This window comes from Zonotrichia albicollis, chromosome 36, assembly GCF_047830755.1.
Source record: "Zonotrichia albicollis isolate bZonAlb1 chromosome 36, bZonAlb1.hap1, whole genome shotgun sequence".
NCBI lineage: Eukaryota > Metazoa > Chordata > Aves > Passeriformes > Passerellidae > Zonotrichia > Zonotrichia albicollis.
Window position 1 is genome coordinate 413,075 of NC_133854.1, and position 16,326 is coordinate 429,400.

General features: G+C 48.8%; 1 protein-coding gene across 2 annotated transcripts; it reads right to left on the minus strand.

The window, feature by feature from the left end:
* Positions 1-16,034, minus strand: EIF4A1 (eukaryotic translation initiation factor 4A1). Of its 2 annotated transcripts, XM_074531448.1 has the most exons (12): positions 15,899-16,034; positions 15,300-15,348; positions 14,540-14,672; positions 13,630-13,730; positions 13,432-13,470; positions 10,975-11,143; positions 9,087-9,196; positions 7,509-7,652; positions 5,471-5,608; positions 3,671-3,760; positions 2,760-2,839; positions 1-1,608 (listed from the first exon to the last, which is right to left on the minus strand). In XM_074531448.1, the coding sequence occupies exons 1-12, from the start codon at positions 15,919-15,921 to the stop codon at positions 1,464-1,466; spliced, it is 1,221 nt and encodes a 406-aa protein (XP_074387549.1). In that variant the 5' UTR covers positions 15,922-16,034; the 3' UTR covers positions 1-1,463. The 2 variants fall into 2 exon arrangements, with proteins under 2 accessions (XP_074387549.1, XP_074387548.1); XM_074531447.1 differs by lacking the exon at positions 13,432-13,470 and having other exon boundaries at positions 13,591-13,730; positions 15,899-16,033.
* Between the last annotated feature and the right edge of the window lie 292 nt (positions 16,035-16,326).

The following is a 16,326-nucleotide window of genomic DNA, read 5'->3' on the forward strand; positions in this document are numbered from 1 at the left end:
TTTGGTTCGAAATTTTGGCTTCAAAAGCCCCAAAATTTTCCCTGGCCCTCCCTACTTTCCTCCCACCTGTGCCTTTCCTGAAATTTGAATAAATTTAAATTTCTTTTTGTCCCAAAATCGCTTTTATTTGAATAAATAAACGTTACAAAAGGGGGGTGGGGAAGGGGTGAAGGGCAGGGTGGGAAACCCCCAAAAAGTGACGTTTATCCAAAAAAAAAAAAAAACCCAAAAACTTAAAAATAATACAAAAAACATAATAAAAAATTTTAAAATCCTAAAAAGAAATCCAAAAATTTCCCCAAAAAACCCAAAAAAGGGAAAAAAAGAGGAAAAAATGGGTGGGAAAGGGGATTTTCCCCCAAATCCCAAAAAAGTGACTTTTTGACCTAAAAAATTGAGGTAAAAATGAAGGAAAAAGGGGGGGGTTTGGACCGTTTAAAAACGTGACGATTTTTGGGAAAAAACCCTAAAATTGACCTAAAAAAGGAGAAAAGGGGGATTAAAATACCCCAGAATTTGGGGAAATTCATGAAAAATATGAGATTAAAAGTTGGGAAAAAAGGAGGGGAAGGGAAATAGGAAAATCAGCCCTAAAAGTCCCAAAAAATTGGGTGAAAATGGGAAATTTTGGGGGAAAATGTGGGGGAAAGGGTAGGGGTAAAAGCAGCCCCAAAATTAGTAAAAATGACCCTAAAAAAGTGGAAAAATTCTTTTAAAAATCCAGGAAAATGAGGGAATAAAGGTGAGTGGGGGAAGGGATCAGGGGAAAGCACCATTTTTTAAAAATCCATAAAAATGACCTTTAAAAAGTGGGGGAAAAGGGAAAAAACCATCAGAGGGATCAGAAAAATACTGAAAAAAAACCCAGAAAAAATAAAAAAAAGGGGAAAAAGAGGGGGAAAAAACATCAGCAAAAAATGGGAAAAAACACAGAAAATAACGGAAATAATTCTGGAAAAAAATGGTAAAAAAATTAAAAAAAAAATTCAGAAAAAAATAAAAAACAGAAAAAAATAAATACAGTTCAGAAAGAAAATAGAAAACAAAATGGGGGAAAAAAATCCAAAAAAAACGGAAAACGCTTTTTAAAAAGGGAAAAAAGTTAGAAAGAAGGGAAAAAAAATCTAGGAAAAAAGACATAGAAAATAAAAAAGGTAAATAAAAATGAGAAAAAAGGGTAGAAATCTGGGGGAAAGAAGGAAAAAAAACTGGCAAAAAAAGGAAGAAAAATTGGGTAAAAACCCCAGGAAAAAGTCAGAAAAAATTGAATAAAAACATAGAAAAAAGTGGGAAAAAAAGGAAAAAAACTGGGAAAAAAAGAAAGAAAAAATTGGGATAAAAACCCAGGAAAATTCAGAAAAAATTGAATAAAAACATAGAAAAAAGTGGGAAAAAAATTGGAAAAAAATTGGGAAAAAAGGGGGAAGGGGGCGGAGCTCGGTGAGTGGGCGGGGCCCGCATATTCAAATGAGGTCGGCCACGTTGAGCGGCATCTCCTCGATGGCCGTGTTGTAGAAGGTCTCGATGTCCCGCAGCGTCCGTTTGTCCTCCTCCGTCACCATGTTGATGGCCACGCCCTTGCGGCCGAAGCGGCCCCCGCGCCCGATCCTGAACGGGGCAAAAAATCACAATTTTGGGCAAAGATATTGGTGATAAAGTGGGGGGTTTGTAAAAGAAAAATTCCTAAAAATTCGCTCAAAAATTGGGTTTTTTTGGGGGGAAATGTTGGTAAAAAATTGGGATTTTTAGTGGGAAATGTAATGGAAAATTCAGGAAAAAAATTGTATTTTTTTGTGGAAATTTTAGTTTAAAATTTTGAGTTTTTAGTGGAAAAATTGGTAAAAATCTCAGATTCAAAAGGCAAAAAATGGGTTAGAATTTGGAGATTTATGGGAAGAAATTTTGAGTTTTTAGGGGAGAAATTGGTAAAAATTTTAGATTCAAAAGGCAAAAAAATGGGTTAGAATTTGGAGATTTATGGGGGAAAATCTCAAAAAAATTCTCAGAAAATCTACGATAACTGAGGGAAAGAACTGCCAAAAAATGCAGATTCCGAGAGACAAATTTGGTAAAAAATTGTCATTTAAAATAATGAAAAATGAGTGAAAATTTTGGTGGAAAATCTGGAATTTTTGGTTGTTTTGTTTTTTTTTTTCTCCCCACCTCTCCCCAATCCCTTCAATCGCTTTTTTTTCCTCACGTTTTTTCCCTGAAAACCCCAAAACTTCGGGGTTTTTTTGCCCCTCCCTCATTTCCTAAGCCCCTCCCTCACTCTTCAAGCCCCTCCCCCTTCCCATAAAACCCAATTTATTTCTCATTTTCCCACCCAAAACCTCCAAAACCTTTGGGTTTTTTCATCCCTCCCCCATTCCAGAGCCCCTCCCCTATTTCCTCAGCCCCTCTCCCATTTCCTCAGCCCCTCCCCCTCTTTTCAGGCCCCTCCCCCTCCCCAGAAAACCCAATTTATTTCTCATTTTCCCACCCAAAACCCCCAAAACTTCGGGGTTTTTTCGCCCCTCCCCCACTCCAGAGCCCCTCCCCCATTTCCTCAGCCCCTCCCCCATTCCTCAGCCCCTCCCCCTCTTTTCAAGCCCCTCCCCTCCCCATAAAACCCAATTTCTTTCTCATTTTCCCACCCAAAACCCCCAAAACTTCGGGGTTTTTTCGCCCGTCCCCCACTCCCCAGCCCCTCCACCTTATTTTAGGCCCCGCCCCCCTTATTTTGAGCCCCGCCCCCCGTGTTTAGGCCCCGCCCCTGCCTGTGGATGTAGTTCTCGCGGTTGGTGGGCAGGTCGTAGTTGATCACCAGCGACACCTGCTGGACGTCGATGCCGCGGGCCTGCGACGGCGGGGGAGGGGTTAAACGGGGGTGGGGGAGGGGCCCACGAGGAAGGGGGAGGGGCAGAAAAATGGGGGCGGGGCTTAGGAAGGGGGGTGGGGCAAAAAAAACCCGAATTTTGGGGGGTTTGGGAGAGAAAAATGGGAATGAAATGGGAAATATGGGGGTGGGGGAGGGGCAGAAAAATAGGGGAGGGGCAGAAAAATGGGGGCGGGGCTTAGGAAGGGGGGTGGGGCAACAAAAACCCCGAATTTTTGGGGGTTTGGGAGAGAAAAATGGGAATGAAATGGGAAATATGGGGGTGGGGGAGGGGGCAGAAAAATGGGGGAGGGGCAGAAAAATGGGGGAGGGGGGAGGGAGAAAAAAAAACCCGAAATTTTTGAGGTTTTGGTGAAAGAAAATGGGAGGGAAATTTGGGGTTTTAATGGGGTGGGGGAGGGGAAAAAAAGAAGGAGGGGGAGGGGCAGAAAAATGGGGGAGGGGATGAGAAATGGGGGAGGGGGGAAAAAACCCGAAAATTTTGGGGGATTTTGGGGAGAAAATGGGAGCAAAATGGATTTTAATTAAGGGGGGTAGGACGCCAAATTTTATTAAAATACCCCGAATTTTGAATTTTTGAGGGGAATTTTTGGGGATTTTGTGGTCGGACATTCTCAGGGGTGGGGGAAGGGCAGGACCCCAAGTTTTTAATAAAAACCCCCAAATTTTGAAATTTTGGGGGGAATTTTTTGGGGATTTTTTTGGGGATTTCGAGGCTGGAATTTCGGGGGGTGGGGAGGGGTCAGTTGGTCAGTCGGTCACTCAGGGGGAGGGGGGAGGGGCAGCACTGACCAGCAGGTCCGTCGTTATCAGCACTCGGCTGGAGCCCGACCGGAACTCCCTCATGATGACGTCACGCTCCTTCTGGTCCATGTCCCCGTGCTGCCAAAGGGGCGGGGTCACCGCAGGCCACGCCCCCATCCTAAGCCACGCCCCCAACCCACAAACTCCTCCCTCTCCCTTAAAATTCTGATTTTTTCCCAAACTTTCCCATTTTAAATCCCAAAACCTCCCAAAATTTGGGATTTTCCCCAACCCCACCCATTAACCACGCCCCCACCCAGGCCACGCCCACAACCTGTAAGCCCCTCCTCCTTATTTAAATTTGCAATTTTCCTCTAAAATTTTTAATTTTGACCTTTTGAACCTCAAAAATTTGGCAGTGACCACTGAGCATCACTGACCCCTGATGACCCCAGTACTGACCGGGAGTGACCACGAGTGACCCCATGAGTGACCCCATGACTGACCATGAGTGACCCCATGAGTGACCCCAGCTGACCATTGAGTGACCACACTGACCATTGCGGACACGGTGAAATCCCTGGCGTGCATTTTCTCGGTCAGCCAGTGACTGCTGACCCCATGACTGACCATAACTGACCATGACTGACCATAACTGACCATGAGTGACCATGAGTGACCATAACTGACCATGACTGACCATAACTGACCATGAGTGACCATGAGTGACCATAACTGACCATTACTGACCACACTGACCATGAGTGACCATCACTGACCATGGCTAACACAGTGAAGTCCCTCGCATGCATTTTCTCGGTCAGCCAGTGACCATAACTGACCATGGCTGACCTCAGCTGACCCCAGATGACCACGGATGACCATTGAGTGACCATCACTGACCATTGCAGACACAGTGAAGTCCCTGGCGTGCATTTTCTCAGTCAGCCAGTGACCGCTGACCCCATGACTGACCATAACTGACCATAACTGACCATGAGTGACCATGAGTGACCACACTGACCATAGCAGACACAGTGAAATCCCTGGCGTGCATTTTCTCGGTCAGCCAGTGACCACTGACCCCATGACTGACCATAACTGACCATAAGTGACCATGACTGACCATGACTGACCATAACTGACCATGAGTGACCATCACTGACCATGGCGGACACAGTAAAGTCCCTCGCGTGCATTTTCTCGGTCAGCCAGTGACCGCTGACCCCATAACTGACCATAACTGGCCATGAGTGACCATGAGTGACCCCAGATGACCATTGAGTGACCATCACTGACCATTGCAGACACAGTGAAATCCCTCGCGTGCATTTTCTCGGTCAGCCAGTGACCGCTGACCCCATAACTGACCATGAGTGACCATTACTGGCCCCAGCTGACCCCAGATGACCATGAGTGACCACACTGACCATTGCAGACACAGTGAAGTCCCTCGCGTGCATTTTCTCGGTCAGCCAGTGACCATAACTGACCATAACTGACCATGACTGACCATGAGTGACCCCAGATGACCATTGAGTGACCACACTGACCATAGCTGACACAGTGAAATCCCTCGCGTGCATTTTCTCGGTCAGCCAGTGACCATAACTGACCATAACTGACCATGACTGACCCCTGGTGACCCCAGATGACCATCAATGACCCTGAGTGACCCCAGATGACCATGGATGACCATCACTGACCATTGCAGACACAGTGAAATCCCTCGCATGCATTTTCTCGGTCAGCCAGTGACCATAACTGACCATAACTGACCATGACTGACCCCAGATGACCATCAATGACCATGAGTGACCCCAAATGACCATGAGTGACCACACTGACCATAGCGGACACAGTGAAGTCCCTCGCGTGCATTTTCTCGGTCAGCCAGTCCACCTTGCGCCGGGTGTTGATGAAGATGACGGCCTGGGTGATGGTCAGCGTCTCGTACAGGTCACACAGCGTGTCCAGCTTCCACTCCTGGCCGGACAGATGACCAGTGAGTGACCACTGAGTGACCCCTGAGTGACCCCTGAGTGACCCTGGGGTCACACAGCGTGTCCAGCTTCCACTCCTGGCCAGGGAATGACCACTGAGTGACCCCTGAGTGACCACTGAGTGACCACTGAGTGACCCTGAGTGACCACTGAGTGACCCTGGGGTCACACAGCGTGTCCAGCTTCCACTCCTGGACACAGAGATGACCACTGACTGACCCTGAGTGACCACTGAGTGACCAATGGTCAATAACTGACCCTGAGGTCACACAGCGTGTCCAGCTTCCACTCCTGGCCGGAGAGTGACCAGTGAGTGACCACTGAGTGACCCTGAGTGACCCTGAGTGACCCCTGAGTGACCACTGAATGACCCTTAGTGACCCCTGAGTGAGCGCTGAGTGACCCTGAGTCACCCCGAGTGACCCAAAACTCCCCAAAATGGGCCTAAAATAACCCAAAACTGAACCAAACCTCCCAAACTGACCCAAACTGCCCCAAACAAACCCAAATTTCCCCCAAAATGCCCCAAACAAACCCGAATTTCCCCAAACCTCCCGAATTTCCCCCAAACCCGGTCTCTGTCCCCCCCGCTCAGGGGCCGCTCCCACGGGGGGAGGGGCAGCCCATGGTCCGGGGGGGGAGGGGCTGCTCTGGCACGGGGGCACTGCGGGGGGGCCACGGGGGGGGGCAACCCCAAATCCACAGCCCGTGCATGGAAATGACCCAAAATTAACCAAAAATGGACCCAAAAACATCCCAAAAATGGGAACAACCCCAAATCCACAGCCCGTGCGTGGGAATGACCCAAAATTAACCAAAAACACCCCAAAATGGGCCCAAAAATGGGAACAACCCCAAATCCACAACCCGTGCGTGGGAATGACCCAAAATTAACCAAAAACACCCCAAAATGGGCCCAAAAATGGGAACAACCCCAAATCCACAGCCCGTGCGTGGGAATCACCCAAAATCATCCCAAAAACACCCAAAAATGGACCCAAAATCACCCCAAAAATGGACCCAAAAACACCCAATATGGGAACAACCCCAAATCCACAACCCGTGCAAGGAAACCGCCCAAAAACACCCAAAATGGACCCAAAAATGGACCCAAAAATGGACCCAAAATCACCCAAAAATGGACCCAAAATGGGAACAACCCCAAATCCACAACCCGTGCGCGGAAATCACCCAAAAACACCCAAAAATGGGCCCAAAAACACCCAAAAATGGACCCAAAAACACCCCAAATCACCCAAAATCACCCTAAAATCACCCAAAAATGGACCCAAAAGCACCCAAAATGGGCCCAAAATCATCCCATATCACCCCAAAAATGGACCCCAAATCACAACATCACCCAAAATGGGCCCAAAATGGGAACAACCACAAATCTTGAAACCGTACATGGAAATGACCAAAAATCACCCAAAAATGGACCCAAAATGGGCCCAAAATCACCCCAAATGGGCCCAACCACAAATCCACAAACTGTACATGGAAAACACCCAAAATCACCCAAAAATGGACCCAAAATCACCCCAAACGGGCCCAATCACCAATTACTGAAAATCCTGAAAAATTCCCCGAAAAACCCCCCAAAAAATCCCCAAAATTACCCAAAAAATCCCCTGAAAAAACTCAAAAATTCCCAAAAAAATCCCAAAAAAATCCCTGAAAATTCCTAAAAAAATCCCAAAAAATCCCTGAAAATTCAAAAAAAAAATCCCCAAAAAAATCCCTGAAAATTCCTAAAAAATCCCAAAAAATCCCTGAAAATTCCCACAAAAATCCCAAAAAATCCCTGAAAATTCCTAAAAAATCCCTGAAAACTCCTAAAAAATCCCCAACCCCAAAACCCCCGGAATTTGCCCCAATCCCACCTCCCTCTCGACGTTGATGTAGAACTGCCGGATCCCCTCCAGCGTCAGCTCCTCCTTCTTCACCAGGATCCGGATCGGGTCCCGCATGAACTTCTTGGTGACCTCCAGCACGTCCAGGGGCATGGTGGCCGACAGCAGAACCACCTGGGGGGCAAAAACGGGGTTAGAAACGGGGAAAATGGGAAAATACAAAAAAAATGGGAGAAATAGCCCCAAAAATGGGGAAAATAGCCCAAAAAATGGGGAAAATAACCCAAAATTTCATTATTTTTTGCTGACCTCCAGGGGCATGGTGGCCGACAGCAGAACCACCTGGGGGGCCAAAAACGGGGTTAGAAACGGGGAAAATGGGAAAAAAATGGGGAAAATACAAAAAAAATGGGGAAAATAGCCCCAAAAATGGGGAAAATAACCCAAAAAATGGGTATGGGAACCCCAAAACTTCTTGGTGACCTCCAGGGGCATGGTGGCCGACAGCAGAACCACCTGGGGGGGCAAAAACGGGGTTAGAAACGGGGAAAACGGGAAAATACAAAAAAAATGGGAGAAATACAAAAAAAAATGGGGAAAATAGCCCAAAAAAATGGGGAAAATAACCCAAAATTTCATTATTTCTTGGTGACCTCCAGAGATATGGGGGCCGACAGCAGAACCACCTGGGGGCCCGAAAACGGGGTTAGAAACGGGGAAAATGGGAAAATACAAAAAAAATGGGAGAAATAGCCCAAAAAACGGGGAAAATAGCCCCAAAAATGGAATTAGAACCCTCAGAAAAGGGGAAAGAGACCCCAAAAATCTGACAGGGACCCCAAAATCAGAGTCAGGACCCTGAAAATCAGGAAAGGGACCCCAAAACCTCCTAAAAATGGAGCAGAGCCTAAAAATTGAGAAAGGTTCTGGAAAATGGACCCAAGAGCCAAAAATCCTTCCCAAAGCCCCCAAAAATCCCCAAATTCTCCCAAAAAATCAAAAGCAGAACACAAAAATTTATCCAGGACTTCAAAAACCCCGAAATTCCTAAAAGCCCTCCCCAAAAAATTAATTTGGAAAATCTGATAGACCCCAAAATGTTCCCAACAAAATTCTCAGAAATTCCCCCAAAAATTCTCCCAAAAATTCTCAAAAATCCCCCTCAAATTCCCCCATAAAAATCCCCAAAAGCTTCTCTAAAAACCCCCAAATTTAACCCAATTTTTTTTGATTTTCCAACCACCCTCAACCCCTCCCAAAATCCCGACAATTTTTTTAAAAATCCACAAAATCCTAAAAACCCCAATAATTACCCCAAAAAACCCCCCAATTTTTCCCTAAAGCTTTTAGGATTTTTAACCCCTCCCAAAACCCCAAAAACTCCCAAATTTCCCCCAAAAATTAAAAATTGGAAATAAACCCCCCAAGCCCGCCCTTACCCATGGCGGCCACCAGGGGGCGCCGCGCCGGCCCCGCTTTGGGGTTTGGGGTGAATTTCTCCAATTTTGGGCTTTTGGGGCCGATTTTGGCCGGGTTTTTTTGCCCCAGCGGCCCCAAAAGTCAGGGCTGGGTTTTGGGGTGACTTTGGGCGATTTGGGGTCCCCCCACCTGCGTGTTCCCGCTCAGCTTCTGGAAGATGTCGTAGATCTGGTCCTTGAAGCCGCGGCTCAGCATCTCGTCAGCCTCGTCCAGAACGAACATCTTGATGAACTTCGGGGCTAAAAAACGACATTTCGGGAAAATTTGGGGAAAAAAGGAAAGTTTAGAAGGTTTTGGAGAAAACCTAAAAAATTTAGGTTTTTTTGGGCTTTTTTAGAGAGAAAAATGGAGAAATTCAGGGAATTTTTGGTGATTTTTTCAGGGTTCTGGGTTAGATTTTGGGACAAATTTTGGGGAAAATTTGTGATTTTTACAAGGTTTGGGATTTTCCAGGTGAACTTTAAAACTTCTGGAGTTCCAACCCATTTTGGGGTTTTTGGGTAATATTTGTAATTTTTTAAGGGGGCAGATTTTTGGGGGGATTTTGGGTTTTTGAGATTCCAAGCCCTAATTCTGGGATAAACTTTGGGGTTAAATTTTGGTTTTTTGGGTTAAATTTGGGATTTTCGGGGTTCCAGGTCGATTTTTTTGGGGCAAATTTTTTGGTTCCAAATTGGATTTTTGGGATGACTTTTGGGATTTTTGGGGTAATTTTTTTCTTCTTTTTTTTGGGGGGGTTCCAATGCTGATTTTTGGGGTGGATTTTCTGATTTTCGGGGGTAAATTTTGGGTCTTTTAGGATAAATTTCTGATTTTTTTCTGGCGTTCCAAGGCAGATTTTTGGGATGAGTGTTGGGAAGCAGTTGGGATTTTCAGAAGTGTTGTGGTTTTGGGGTGAATGTTGTATTTTTGGGGTGGATTTTGGCGTTTTTGGGGTGTTTTTTGCCGGTTTTGGGGTGGATTTTGCCGTTTTTGGGGTGGTTTTTGCCGTTTTTGTTGTGGTTTTTGGCGTTTTTGGGGTGGATTTTCCCGTTTTAGGGGTGGATTTTCCCGTTTTTGGGGTGGATTTTGCCGTTTTTGGGGTGATTTTGCCGTTTTTGGGGTGGCTTTTGGGGTTTTAGGGGTGGTTTTTGCCGTTTTTGGGGTGGTTTTGCCGTTTTTGGGGTGGATTTTGCCATTTTTGGGGTGGCTTTTGGGTTTTTGGGGTGAATTTTGCCATTTTTGGGGTGGTTTTAGCCGTTTTTGGGGTGGATTTTGCCGGTTTTGGGGTGAATGTTGTATTTTTGGGGTGGATTTTCCCGTTTTTGGGGTGGATTTTGCCGTTTTTGGTCCCCCCTCAGCCGTTGCGTTGGATCAGCCCCCGGGGGCGGGGCCTGGGCCGGGCAGGACGCGGGGCCGGGGCCCCGCCCCGGGGTCAGGTGACACGCAGCTCATCACGGGGGGGACCCAAATCCACCAAATCCACCAAATCCACCAAAATCACCAAATTCCTCACCCCGAGAAATGGGAGAGCCCAAAAAACCCCGAAAAAATCGGTGAAAAAACGGCGAAAAACGACCAAAAATGGAGATTTGGATTGGAAAATCCCAACGTTGGGACCCATCCAAGGGCAGCTCATCGCGGGGGGGACCCAAATTCACCAAATTCCCCCCCTGAAAAATGGGAAAGCCCAACACACTTAACCCCCCCCCAGACCCCACTGTAAATTGAATTTTTTCTCATTTTTGGCCACTTTTCCCCCATTTTTTGGCCGATTTCCTCCCCCGGGTGTGGTTTTTGGGGTTTTTGGGGTCGGGGAATCCATTTCTGGGGTGAATTTCTGCGTTTTCAGCTCCCTTACAGAAAAAGCGGTGGTTGAGCCCAACCAAACCCCCACTTTAATTTGAATTTTTTCCCATTTTTGGCCACTTTTCCCCCGTTTTTTGGCCGATTTTCCCCCGCCAGGTGTGGTTTTTGGGGTTTTTGGGGTCGGGGAATCCGTTTTTGGGGTGAATTTGTGCGTTTTCAGCTCCCTTACAGAGATATCTGCGGTTGAGCATGTCGAAGACGCGGCCCGGCGTGCCCACCACCACGTGCGGCGCCTCCAGCTGCAGCTTCTGCACCTCGGCCCGCACGTTGGTGCCGCCGATGCAGGCGTGGCACGAGGCGCCCATGTAGTCCCCGAGCGCCATCACCACCTTCTGGATCTGTGACGTCATCGGTGACATCATCAGCGAGGTCGGCAACCCAAAAAACCCCGCTCAAATATCGTTAAAAATGGTGAAATTCTATTGAAAACACCCAAAATCGCATTAAAATCCCCATTTCTGAGGCGCCCATGTAGTCCCCGAGCGCCATCACCACCTTCTGGATCTGTGACGTCATCGGTGACATCATCAGTGAGGTCAGCAACCCAAAAAACCCCGCTCAAATGCCATCAAAAACACCGAAATTGCGTTATTTATGTCAAAAATCACATTAAAATCCCATTTTTCAGGCGCCCATGTGGTCCCCGAGCGCCATCACCACCTTCTGGATCTGTGACGTCATCAATGACATCATCAGCGAGGTCGGCAACCCAAAAAACCCCGCTCAAATATCATTAAAAACACCGAAATTACGTTAAATATGTCAAAAATCGCATTAAAATGTTGTTTTTGAGGCGCCCATGGAGTCCCCGAGCGCCATCACCACCTTCAGGATCTGTGACGTCATCGGTGACATCATCAGCGAGGTCAGCAACCCAAAAAACCCCGCTCAAATCCCATTAAAAATGGTGAAATTCTATTAAAAACGCCCAAAATCGCGTTAAAATCCCCATTTCTGAGGCGCCCATGTAGTCCCCAAGCGCCATCACCACCTTCTGGATCTGTGATGTCATATATTACATCATCAGTGAGGTCAGCAACCCAAAAAACCCCGCTCAAATGTCATCAAAAACACCGAAATTGCGTTAAATATGTCAAAAATCACATTAAAGTGTTGTTTTTGAGGCGCCCATGGAGTCCCCAAGTGCCACCACCGCCTTCTGGATTGGTGACGTCATATATTACACCATCAGTGGCGTCATTGGTGCAAAAAACCCCATTTAAATGCCATTAAAAATGTTAAAATTATGTTAAAATTATCAAAAGTCACATTAAAATCCCATTTTTCAGGCACCCATGGAGTCTCCGAGCGCCATCACCACCTTCTGGATCTGTGATGTCATATATTACATCATCAGCGACGTCAGCAACCCAAAAAAACTCCTGCTCAAATCCCATTTAAAATGGTAAAATTCTGTTAAAAAACACCCAAACACCCCCCAAAAAAAACCTCCAAAATCCCCAAAATTTCCCCAAATCCCTCCCCAAAAATCCCCCCTAAAGAAACACCCCAAAACCCCAAAAAAACCCTGCAAAAAAATCCCCCAAAATTCCGATTATTTCCCATTTCCTGGCCCCGCCTCCCGCCCTGGCCCGGCGATGACGTCACCATTGATGACGTCACCGTGGGCGGGGTGGGGGCGTGTCCCCCAGGCATGAACCAGTGTGGGCACGGAGCCGGACTGGGATGAACTGGGAGCACCCATGGGTGGCTCTGCCCCCGCCGGATTCGGGACCGCGGCCACGGCGCCGCGCCCTGCCCAGACGGCCGGGGACTGGGATATACTGGGATATACTGGTGGGTTATACTGGGATGGACTGGGATGGACTGGGATGGACCGGGATGGACTGGGAGGGACTGAGTTATACTGGGATATACTGGTGGGTTATACTGGGATGGACTGGGATGAACTGGGATGGACTGGGACGGACTGGGAGGGACTGGGATGGACTGGTGGGTTATACTGGGATATACTGGTTTTGTACTGGCAGGTTATACTGGGATATACTAGGTTATACTAGTTTGGATTGGGATGTACTGGGATGGACTGGGGGGTTATACTGGTCTGTACTGGGATATACTGGAGGATTATACTGGGATATACTGGTTTTGTACTGGGGGGTTATACTGGGATATACTGGGTTATACTGGTCTGTGCTGAGGGATTATACTGGGATATACTGGGATGTACTGGTGGGTTATACTGGGGGGTTACACTGGGATATGTTGGGTTAAATTTGTTATACTGGTCTGTAATGGTTATACTGGGATATACTGGTCTGTAATGGTTATACTGGTTTATACTGGGTTATACTGGAATATACTGAGTTATACTGGGATATACTGGTTATACTGGTCTGTACTGGTTTGTTATACTGGGATATACGGGGTTAAAGTGATTATACTGGGATATACTGGTTTAGATTGGATTTAACTGATTTATACACATCTACCCCAGTTTGGACTTGAGGGTTATACTGGGATATACTGGTCTGTAATGGTTATACTGGGATATACTGGGTTACACTGGTTTGTACTGCTTACAGTGGGTTATATCCCTATATAACACTCCATACCCGTCCATACCGGTTTATACTGGTCCCTACTGGTTTATACTGGTTTTTACCTGCTGTGCCAGCTCCCGGGTCGGCGCCAGCACCAGCGCCTGCGTCGCTTTGAGCTCACACTGGTTTGTACTGGTTATACTGGTTACAGTGGGTTATACCCCTATATAACACCCCATACTGGTCCATACTGGTTTATACTGGTTTATACTGGTCCGTACCTGCTGCGCCAGCTCCCGGGTCGGTGCCAGCACCAGCGCCTGCGTCGCTTTCAGCTCCAGCTCCACCTGCTGCAGGATGGAGATGGCGAACGTGGCTGTTTTACCGGTGCCCGACTGCGCCTGCGCGATGACGTCATAGCCTGCGACAGGGAAACACAGACAGGTGTGTCAGTGCAGGTGTGCACAGGTGTGAGTGTGTCACAGGCTTAACCTGTGCCTGACTGCGCCTGCGTGATGACGTCATAGCCTGCGACAGGGAAACACAGACAGGTGTGTCAGTGCAGGTGTGCACAGCCAGGTGAGCACAGGGGAGTTAATAGAGGTGAGTTACAGGTGTGTGAATGCATGGACAGGTGAGTTCCAGGTGTGTTACAAGTGTGTTCCAGGTGAGTTCCAGCTATGTAAAGGTGAATTACAGGTGAATTACAGGTGAGTTCCAGGTGTGTTACAGGTGAATTACAGGTGAGTTACAGGTGAGTTCCAGGTGTGTTACAAGTGAATTACAGGTGAGTTCCAGGTGTATTACAGGTGTGTTACAGGTGAATTACAGGTGAGTTACAGGTGAGTTCCAGGTATGTAAAGGTGAGTTCCAGATGTGTTACAGGTGAGTTACAGGTGCACAAGCACATCCAGGTACACAGAGATAAGCACAGCTGTGCCAATGCACACACAGGTGTGCACAGGTGAGGAGTGTGAATTCACAGACAAGTGAGCACCAACACACACAGGTGTGCTCAGGTGAGTCCCAGGTGTGGGAATGCACAGACAGGTGAGTTCCAGGTGTGCACAGGTGAGCACAGGTGAGTTACAAGAACGTACAAGTGAGCCCTGAGCTGAACTGGTCTATACTGGTTTGTACTGGTCTATACTGGTCCATACTGGTCTATACTGCTCCGTACTGGTCCATACCGGTCCATACTGGTCTATACCGGTCCGTACTGGCTCTCACCTTTGATGCAGGGCAGGATGGCTCTCTGCTGGATGGCCGAGGGTTTCTCGAAGCCGTAGGCGTAGATCCCGCGCAGCAGCGCCTCCGACAGGTTCATCTCGTCGAAGCTGTCCACCACCTCGTGCCAGTTGCTCTGCACCAGTGGAAACCAGTACAGACCAGTAAGGGTGGGTCTGAATGGACACACACCAGTGCAGACCCATAGCAACCAGCAAGGACCCCCTAAAACCCCATGGAAACCAACACTGATCCCTCCTAAACCACTACAGATCCCCCAAAAACCAGTACAAACCAGTATAAACCGGTGCCGACCCCCACAAACCAGTACAGACCTCCTGCCGAACCAGTACAAACCAGTAAGCACTGGTATAAACCACCACAGACCAGTACAAACCAGTACAAACCAGTACAAACCAGTACTGGAGCAGCCCAGTCTGACCCAGTTTGGTTTGGAGCCCTCTCAGTTCGTCCCAGTTTGACTTTAGCCCATCCCAGTTCGTCCCAGTTTGGCTCTGACTCCTCCCAGTCCATCCCAGTTCCCTTTAAATCCCTCCCAGTCCCTCCCAGTAAGGCCCAGCTCCCTCCCAGTCCCTCCCAGTTTAACTTTAACCCCTCCCAGTAGATTTTTAACTCTTCCCAGTTCATCCCAGTCCCTCCCAGTTTAATTCAACCCCTCCCAGTTTAACTCTAATCCTTCCCCGTTCCCTCCCAGTCCCTCCCAGTTCAATTTAACCCTTCCCAGTCCATCCCAGTTCCTCACCTCGATGACCCCGTCCGGCTCCATCCCCTCAGGGCCGCTCTCGCGAGATCTGCCGAGAAAACCATCGCCGTGACGTCACCACTTCGGCACCGTGGCGTCACCGCCGCCGAATCGCGAAATTCGCGCGGTTCGCTTCCCACGTGACCGGAAGTCGCTCCCGGTCCCGCCCGCTCCCCGACCACGCGGCGCCACCGGAAGTCGCCACAGGGCAAAGCTCCGCCCACATCCGGTTTTAAACCCTCATGAACCGACCAATCCGACAGCGCGCCGCGTATGACGTCATCACGCCCGCCGGGACAATGGAGGCGCACGCCGGGCCGACCACGTGGGCGGGGGAGGGGGGGGAAGGAAGAAAAAAGCACAAAAAACCCGGAAGAAAACGGCAAAAAAGCGAAAATCCCCCCAAAAACCACGCGGGGAAGGGAGGGGAGAACAAAACCGAGGCCAAAAAGGGAAAAAGACCCAAAGCTCCCCTCAGAAAACCGCGGCGGCAGCGCGGAATCGCCGATCCCCCACCCCCCGCTAAAGGGCCGCGATTTCCCCCCCTCCTCCCGCTCCCCCCGCGGTACCGGCGCCCCTCCCCCCCCCCGGTACCGCACCGACTGTCATGACTCGCCGACATCTCCGCGCTGCGCTCGGGCCTCCCCCGCCCGGCGCCGCCTTAAAAGGGCCCAGGCCGCGCCTCCCCGCCGCGCCGCCATTGGTTTGATCCGCCCCGAGTCCCGCCCGCGCCGCGCGCTGATTGATTGGAGGTTTAGTACCGAGTGGGGATTGGCTGGGAGTGTTCAAGCCACGCCCCCTCCGAGGAGTTGATTCATTCAATGGCGGAGGAGGCGCGGCTGGAGTGAACCATGTGGAGGAGTGGAGGGGGGGTTTGGGTGCCCCCCCCCCCACGGGAGACCCCAAAATTTTCCGAGAGGGGGAGCGGGGAACTAAAATGGGGGGAAGGGGCTCTTAAAGTGGCCGCGAACCGGAAGTGACGGTGGGCAAAAAGGGGGGAGGGGAGGGGGAAGCCGCCCCTCCCCCC